Source organism: Thunnus albacares, chromosome 24 (genome assembly GCF_914725855.1).
Source record: "Thunnus albacares chromosome 24, fThuAlb1.1, whole genome shotgun sequence".
NCBI classification, from domain to species: domain Eukaryota; kingdom Metazoa; phylum Chordata; class Actinopteri; order Scombriformes; family Scombridae; genus Thunnus; species Thunnus albacares.
Window position 1 is genome coordinate 12,586,680 of NC_058129.1, and position 9,038 is coordinate 12,595,717.

The following is a 9,038-nucleotide window of genomic DNA, read 5'->3' on the forward strand; positions in this document are numbered from 1 at the left end:
TTGTGCCAAGTGGCCCATTGAGGAAGTGGCGGAGGATTTTAGACACTTGTTAAGCCAGATAAATGCCTTAAAACTGAGTGTTTGCAATGAGAGAGCCATTAAACGCATCTGTCTCCTTCATTCTTGTGTTATTACATGGTTTACAAACAATTACATACACAGTTAACTAATTAACATAAGACTTGACTGTCAAATAAGCTATTCATGAAATTTCAACGTCTTTTATTGCCTGTGAATGCTCTTCATTCGCCCGCTGGAAAAGTTCAAGTCAAGTGATTCTAGTGTTAGATGTTTATTCACAAGTTGCCGACTCTCTGCTGCCCCTTTGTGGCTTTTTCTTGCTGCTGCATAACAACAAAAGGAATTCACTACAGAGCAACAGCTGTACAAAGACACATGATTTATTGCTCAGACAGTGCAAAGAACAGGTAACAGCTTACACTCAGAGTTCAGGGGTTAAGCCCTTAACACATGGCACTGTTTGTGCTGAATTATATATAGTGCAAAGCCACTAGCACTGCTGTTTTTTCTAAAAAAGAAAAAAAAAAATCCTGCAGTATAGCAACTAAACAATTTCCTTTTTAACACATTAAATTTACAAAAAGTAAAGTGTTAACAGAACATCAACGCTGTCTAGTTATCACACAATTTAATTTTACGTTTTAACAAAGTCTGAAAATTAGTTTCCCTCCTTTTAGCTGAAACCCTTAAAGTCACAATCTGAGCAGAAGAGTTTATAAGCGACACAAAACAAAAACCAAAAAAAGCTAGAGAAGCTCTCACCTTTGAGATTATTATATAGTTGAGATGTGAGTAAATAAAACATGCCACAATGCCTGAAGCAGTAGTCATCAGGTCAATGACACAAGACCCCGTAGATCATTTATGGAGATTAATGCGGTGTTTCCATGCATGCTAGTGAAGGAGAGAGAGAGCAAGTGTTCTCCTTGTTCTGTTTTCCCAACCAGTGTGGGTGTGGAAGGCTACCTGTGGAGACCTTTTACACCTCAAAGGCCGGAAACCTTGCTCTCATTGGCTGCAGAAGGTCGGCCAGGAAATAGATGGTGCCCGCCATGCCTGCAAACGGGAAGAGTTTATAAGCGGTGAGTTTACAGAAGTGTCGATTCCTCTTTCCAAAACTATTTCTCTTGACACGTTAAACGTTTTTGCGGTAATTTTTTCTATGTTCCCAACTGATACACTAAAAGCCAATTGGCCTCTTTTATATCTCTGTGCAGTAAATTGTCATTTGACCTACAATCAACAGGGTGCTCCCCAGGAAAAGGATAAATAATAGAGTAGTATAAATAATAGTAATAGTAAGTGCAATAATAATAGCAGTAGTGAGGCATCATTAAACGCCTTCCAGAGGATCAAACTGATCATACAGGAGGTTGAATGATTTCTATGAGAAAAAAAAGTGTTATGTTGCTGTAATTGTTACTTCTGTTCATCCCAGCCACAAAGAGACTCTTTCATTAGGGGATTTCTAATGTATGTAATTTACTGTAGATGAATTCACACTCTTTGTTCTGAGGGGGGGAAAAAAAACCAATAATTTGAGGCTTCAGCCATCTGAGTTAGACAAATTAAGTGGGTATTAACCAAAGTAGCACATTTTCTCTTTGTGTTACTGTCTACCTACTATCACTGCGGGGAATTTTGTACTAAAAAGACTAACTGTGGAAGATACCGAGTGTATTTAACTAACTCAGCTTCCTAAAAAAGAAGACGTAAAGAAGACATTTTAGACACGCTAAAAACACGTAGTATGAGCAACAAGGAACAATAACAACAACCAAAAACGGTTTCAATACACATACGGACATGTATTATTTTGAGACTGATGAGAAAAAACATCCCCATGCAAGAATGTTCATTTTTATATTGACACACTTTCTATTCATACCTTGTAAACAAACAATCTTCACAATACTCTACACTGCAGCCATTTCACCTGTTAACTAATTAAATATGCTGCATACACTTTTTTTAAATATTAGTTTTGTTAGCAAAACTCAATTTGATTGTATGAATGAACTCAATATTGTATGAAACTGAAAATGACGATGGTTATATCCCATTTGGTGTTGTTGATAACTAGTTCTTTGGTCTTCTCTGTGCAAATTTCCAATGTGCTAATGCTAATGTGACATTTTCACAGGGTTACCATGCATTTCATATAACTTGCTTCAACTGGCAGGTCACCCTACAGGCTCACTTGTATAGTCTTTGTAAATGTGATTATGGTTATTACTGGAGTTTTGTTTCTGTTGTTTTATCTGTTGTCTCTATATATAAAGAAAATGTTACACAACCTGATTAAAGGTCCAGTTATAGCTAGTCAGCTCTATTTGGTGATCATTTTTGTAACAAGCCATACATTATAATAAGATAATTTTGGCTAGTGGGACAAGTCGTTGCATATTACCTTCAAAAAGTGAGAAGGGAGTGTCTGGTGTTCGGCATCCGTGTTTGCCGTAGTTCATGCACCAGTCTGCAAACTGAAAAGATAAAAAGAAAGACAAAGAGAGTTTCATCATAACATTCCTGTTCTATCACAACAGTGGACTGTAGCTGAACCGTCTCAGGAGAATACGCATCAATGTCAACAACTGCGTAAAACTGCGATCCTCTCAGTGAAATCCTAGCATCTGTTGCGGTATCAGATTATGACCACAATGACACTCTGCTGCACTGGGAGCAAGTAACAGAGCTTCGCTAAGCCATCTGAAGAGTCTATTTCCGTCCTCTATGAATAGATTCATATTAATGAAAGTACACGGGGGACTCGTGCCACCTGGAGCGCATCCAAAGAAAGCTCGGGACCGGCTCGCTCGGCCCGCTTTGACGCCGACTCGCACCGACAGCTACCAACCTATTGTCAATAAACATAAAAGGCCCTGCCTCTCACATGCCCACCGTTTCTGAAATAATTTTCGATTTTCAGGCTGGCAAGCAGCCAACTGTGCTATGATCGGTTGTGCTTTGAACTAAGTTTGATATGACTTTCACATCTTACATCAAAGTCAGAAAAAGCTTCAAAAAATAAAGAGGTATGAAATGATTTCTTCTGTTTGTTATGGCTGCATTACACACTGATACACTTCTAGAAACACAATGGGTTAAAAGGACAATATTTTACATATCAAACTGCATATTTTCAGTTTAACGGTTAAAAAAACATTGAAATTCGAGGCCAATTGAAAAATTTTGCAGGTCAATGAGAAATAATTTTTCATTTTTTACTGATTTTCTTATGGAGTTTGTTTTCATCACGAGTTTTTAGTAGTTGTATTTTTTCATTTCAATCATTTTTTTATTTTCTACTTGGTATAAAAGTTCTTATTTCTTGGTATAATACCAATTCTAGAAAGTAATGGAAACTTTCATGGAAAAATAAAGCGTTAAAAATTCGTATTTTTTGCCTCAAACACATAAGAAAACTCCTCTGTATCAAACTGCTGAGGCATTAATGCAGCATTTGGACACTAATTATGATAGATCCACTGCAGCACTGCCACATCTAATATTTGCAGTTATTTGATCACTCAAATAGCCACTGCAGAGTCTGAATGATGTATACTGATTACATTATAAAGTCTCTTTTATGTGCTCTAACCATGCAGGCTCTGTAAAGGTGCTTGGGGTCCTGCGTTAGCCGGTAGAGGGCCAGGAAGGTGTAGGCGTTGCCAGCAGCACCGTGACACAGCCCGTAGCCCTTCCTCAGCAAGCCCCACCTCCACACCACCTCCCCACATTGCAAAGCGAGCTCCAGGTACTGAGGAATGCCAAAGGCCTGGAACACGGGACAAAACAGAAAATCATCATTTCAGCATGCTTAGATATTGTTTTGAAACATGAAATTGCAAATACCTTTAATATATAAACACTATTTCAGCCAGAGTCAAAAAAAAAGTCATTTTCACCACAAGATGGCAATATAACTCTTTAAATCTCCTTCACATTGGGCTCCATTGATTTTATAACTGATATATTTTGAAAAACTACTCTTCAATTCACCCTGTATGCCTGCAGGAGCATGTAGACCACCCCTGGGGATCCGTGGCACCAGTGCACCAGAAGGTCACGGTTATCCCCAATACAGGGAGGGTAGTTTCCTGTGGGGAATTTGAGGCGGCAGACGTGGTCGACGCTGGGCCTCACCAGCCTGTGCACATCCTCCACCGCAGACACGAAGCCCGGCTGCGAGGGAGAGATTAGACTGTGTTAAACAGGAGACGGGGAGCAGGTGGAAGTAACAGGTGGTAACTTCAGTGTAGTCTGGCGAACAGAAAGGCAAACTTCTGCACAACAGAGCTTGTGAAACGGTTTGAAAACGAATACGTTTCATCAGCCAAAATGTTGTTGCACTGGGCTGTCATTAATGCTAAAATGATTCATTGATCGACAGAAAATTAAACAATTTCAATAATCAAGTGAGCAGAAGCAGCAGAAGTGTCAAACATTAGTCCATTCCAGCTTACCAAGTGTGAGAATTTGCTGATTTTCTCCAATTAAGAACACTGCAAATTTAATATCTCTGGATTTGAGACTGCTGGATGGACAAAATAAGCAATTTAAAAGACGTCAACTTTGGTTCTGGGAAACTGTGATGGACATTTTTCAATATTTTCTTAGCCATTTAGGCCTAATTTTATAGGTTTTATATGTAAAACAAAATTGGCAGATTAATCGATAATGAAAATCACTGTTGCAGCTGTAGCCAACATCAAATAATGCCCCATATACCCCCAGCCAATAGGTATTATATTCATCAAGTTAGTATGTAGATGGTTCTGTTGTTGATTGCAAGTGCATATGTTTTGCCATAATAAGCTATTTCTGTTTAAATGTTTTACATATTTTGGAAAGGAGGAAGTTATCAGGCAGAATTCGGACTTGTAAAAGTAGAGACGAGCTTTACCTGCATGAGAAAGTAGTAGATGCCGGCCAGGCCATGAGCGGCGCCAACGTACTGCTCCTGGTACCACTCGTACATCAGGGGGCTCTGATTCTGGACCCGGAACTTCTTGCTGAGGTGCTCGCCTGACATCAGGGTGGCCTCGCTAATCTGAGAAAGGAAACAACAAATTCCAGCTCACAAACACTCCTAATCAGTGCATGTGGAAGAAATCAATGAAGATAAATGAAAGCAATTGGACATCAATGTGTGAAAGATTGAACAAATTAGTGGCAAACGACAAATCCAGATTGTTGTAGGCGGCAAACTAGAAGTTAGACAACGATTATAACCAGAAAGTCTCCTCCTATTATTATCATTTTGGTTTATACCACTGCATTTCTGTGTTTTTCTACAGCTATTCACAAACTTATTATCTAACCAATATGAATTCCCTCCCTTTCTATGGTTAAAACGTTCTATGGTTATGGTTGAAATTAAGGCTGCAACTGTTTTTTTGATTATCAATTAATCTGACGATTATTTTCTTGATTAATCAATGAACTGTTTTGTCTATAAAATGTCACAAAATAGTGAAAATGCCAGTTATAATTTCTCAGAGTCAAAGGTTTCATTTTCAAATGTCTTGGTTTGTGTAACCAACAGTCCAAAACCCAGAAATCTAGTAACTAGTTACATTTGAGAAGCTGAAACCAGCAAATTTGGGGCATTTTTGCTTTGAAAAAAATGACTAAAACGATTTTTCAATGATCAAAATAGTTGCTGATTAATTTTCTGTCAATCAGCTAATCAATGAATCAACTAATCGTTGCAGCTTTAGATGAAATCCACACACTCTGGTCGTGACCCACCTGTTGGATGTACTGCAGTGGGATCCTGTCTTGCCCAAGCTGCTGATTGACAAAGACGAGGGAGTACAGGTAGCCCATCCGGCCATAAAGCAGCTCATCTGGCAGCTCACCTGAACCCTTCACCACAATCTGGTGATACTGCATCAGTCTGCAAGAGAAGCACAAGAAAGTCAGGATGGACCAAACCAAACCTTCAAATTAGGCCTTTAACTATACAATTCATTGTATAATAAATTATATGTATAATAAAGTGAGGTGGTCATGTAAATGCATTTCTCAACACAGGAAAACAAGACTTCTTGTTCTCCAACTACAAACACCTAAAAGAAAGCAAAAACAGCATGTTGTAGTAGCATGACAATTACATTTATATTACAGATTCATCTTTATCTGAAATGTTCTTTATGAAAACACCAAAAAATGTTTGTTGCATTATTTTATTTATACTCCTGATCTTAATACTGAACATAATAATTTACAACAGACTATACAATACTGTAAATTTATAATCAGTACGTCACCAATACAAAAACTGTATATTTCAAGTACTTAACCACCACCAGACTTTATAATGGATATGAATAGATGGAGGAGAGTCTGAATATCATAAAAATATTGATAGTGCAACATGAAAAAAGGTTCACATTCATGGGTTTTGTCACTCCTGTTATTATTTGTTGTTCCTTGTCTTATATCGATTTGGGGTATATTCATGCTCTCAGTTTTGGAACTACAGTTCCCATAAAGCTTTGAGGGATGTAAACAAGACGTACAGTGTTGCTATGTCATCGGACTGCAACTTAAGCCCTGTTTTTTTTAGCCTGTGCTTGTTTACATTTTGACAAATTACTTACTTTACTTATGCCTGACACCCCTCCTGGAATACAAGCCATCAACAAGGGACCTCCAGAGTTCTCGGTCATTTGCTTTCTTTTCCATCAGATATCAGGTGTATCCAAGTCTCTTGATGTCTGCCTGGAGATCCTGTCATCAGGATTTCTTTAGCCGGCCTCTTTCTCTCTTCCCCTGAGGGTTCCATGTCAGAGCTTGTCTGGTGGTGTTTGACACTGGTTTTCACAGTGTGTGCTCGATCCATCTCCATCTTCTTTTTCCAATTTCATCTGCTGCTGGTAATTGTTGTGTCCTTGTCCACATTTTGACAAATTGTAATCACTGAAAGTATGTCGAATTAGCTATTAACAGCTCCTGTTTGAGATGAACCCATGGATGTACAGACAACTATCACTTTATTACTCAAGGGAGTTCTGGAGTTAAAGGGATGATTTCTAAGAGGATTTATAGATATTTATTCGCAATACACCTCAGAGATGATGTCATTGGGAAGCGTACGTCACACTGAATCCAAAAATATGTACAACATGGTATCATGTCTGTGTGTTCGACTGAGTAAACAAAAAGGAGTATGAGTTTTGACATAAATATCAGGTCAGGCCTCATGTCCTGAAATCCTCTGTTCTACACTGACCTGTTGATGCACTCATCAGCCTCTTGCACCCTCTGCAGGCGGTAGAAGACCACAGCAGCCACAGCCAGTGGCCCTGTATCCCCGCAGAGGAAGGTGACGTCATGGCGGCGAGTCAGACACTTCAGGCTGCGGCTGACGTACTCCAGAGCCTTGTGAAGGAATGAAGATTCCCTGAACACGTTGTGGAGGTGCAGGTAGAGTAGAGCAATACCTAGACAAACAGACATACAGAATCAGAATCATCTTTATTGGCCAAGTATGTTTACATATATTTTTGACTCCGGTTCAGTGTCTTTCAATGTACTTACACAGAATAACAACACAACAATCTTCAGAAATATATACACAATGACTATATACAGGTGAAACAATTTCTGTGCAAGAGAGCACCACTAAATGGTCTTGACAATTAACTCAACTAAATTATCTTTAAGCTGAAAGTAACAGAAAATAAAATTATATTACCAAAACTCTTTGCAGTGAGCATCAGAATCTCATTATATGCTTGCTGTTAAGAGTTCATACAGTCACATCAATGCGATTTCTTTCAAATAGAGATATGATGTGACTTATATCAAATGTGTAATGGTGTCATCATCACCTGCCCAGCCAGTGTAACTAGTGCAATCTCTTGGGTCAGCAGACTTCAACCCATTTTCCATGACAGCTAGAAGCTCTGTGACCTTGTTGGTCAGCCGCTGGCCAAACTCTGATGTAATCTAAAGGTGAAGAAAAATTAGAATAATGAGCTGGACATCATTTAGCCGCACACATCCAACACTATACAGTACATTAGTCATGCATTACCTTTCCCTGGCTGTCAAACAGAGCATGTGTGAGCGCAGGGTTCCCATCATACTCAGGGTACGGATTCCTCAAGGCTCTTGTGTCCATTTTCACAGCCTTGTTAAGTTATTTAAGAGTACTGCTGCACTTTATCTGGGCCAGATAAAAAATAATCTGCGGAGAGATGAAGCAATAAGAGGTTCAGGAGACAGAAGAGGCGAGTGAAATAGCAGTAAGCCTAAAAATTGTGACTTATTGATCTTATAAAATAATATACAGCCACATAACAGAGCCTTGCTGCACACACCCACACGCATGAAGTAATGACAGCTTAGCTCGCTGCAGCTTGCAGATAGCTTAGCTACGCAGATAAAACTAACAGCTAACAAGTCGCACTGTGCTAACGTCGTTAAATTATAATAAAACACAACTGAAAATCGAAATACGTAAACTATGTGATAAATCAAGAATAAACATAAAATTTGGATAATTCAAAGATGGATAGGTACCACTGCCAGTGCTGCACTGTTGATATTTAACCTTTCTTCATCTTTGTATTATCTTGCGGATTGTAGCTTTGTTAGCGCGCTAGAGCCACCTGCCGGCGTGGAAGTATTACTACAACTAACAAAACTGGCCGTCGTGTCGAGGGGGGGAAAGAATAATTTCTTCTAAACGTAAATAAAAATGAAGACAAGAACATAAAAACAAATCAATACAACACATAGTACAAGCCATATATCTACACATCATCTCCTTAGCCTCGCCTGAACAGACCTTTCCTTGATAGATGGATGGATAGATAGATCATAAATCAAAATATAGAAACAATGAGGTAGGTAAAAGAAACAAATACAGTTAAAGGCTAAATTATATACAACTATTAAAATGATAAAATAACTAAAAATAGAATAGAGATATAGATATAACCATACCTATAACTATAATACAATTTGCTGAGTATACACAATGTTCAATGATGTTAATAAGC

General features: G+C 38.6%; 1 protein-coding gene across 3 annotated transcripts; it reads right to left on the reverse strand.

The window, feature by feature from the left end:
• Nucleotides 1-383: 383 nt before the first annotated feature.
• lancl1 (LanC antibiotic synthetase component C-like 1 (bacterial)) lies at nt 384-8,662 on the reverse strand. 3 transcript variants are annotated; one of them, XM_044345336.1, is made up of 10 exons: nt 8,557-8,662; nt 8,069-8,221; nt 7,863-7,980; nt 7,262-7,472; nt 5,776-5,923; nt 4,928-5,074; nt 4,024-4,206; nt 3,623-3,799; nt 2,432-2,504; nt 384-1,077 (listed from the first exon to the last, which is right to left on the reverse strand). In XM_044345336.1, exons 2-10 carry the CDS (start codon nt 8,153-8,155, stop codon nt 1,001-1,003), a joined length of 1,221 nt encoding a protein of 406 aa, XP_044201271.1. In that variant the 5' UTR covers nt 8,156-8,221; nt 8,557-8,662; the 3' UTR covers nt 384-1,000. The 3 variants fall into 3 exon arrangements, with proteins under 3 accessions (XP_044201271.1, XP_044201274.1, XP_044201273.1); XM_044345339.1 differs by lacking the exon at nt 8,557-8,662 and adding an exon at nt 8,478-8,499; XM_044345338.1 differs by lacking the exon at nt 8,557-8,662 and adding an exon at nt 8,355-8,458.
• Nucleotides 8,663-9,038: the final 376 nt, after the last annotated feature.

Bases quoted from the DNA above. Each gene is read 5' to 3' on its own strand.
- lancl1 (XM_044345336.1), bottom strand. From the start codon at position 8,155: ATGGACACAAGAGCCTTGAGGAATCCGTACCCTGAGTATGATGGGAAC. The intron at 3,800-4,023 runs GTGAATTGAAGA...CCCGTGTTCCAG, and splicing joins TGCTCCTGCAGGCATACAGG to GCCTTTGGCATTCCTCAGTA. The intron at 2,505-3,622 runs GTTAGAGCACAT...TTATCTTTTCAG, and splicing joins ACCTTTACAGAGCCTGCATG to TTTGCAGACTGGTGCATGAA.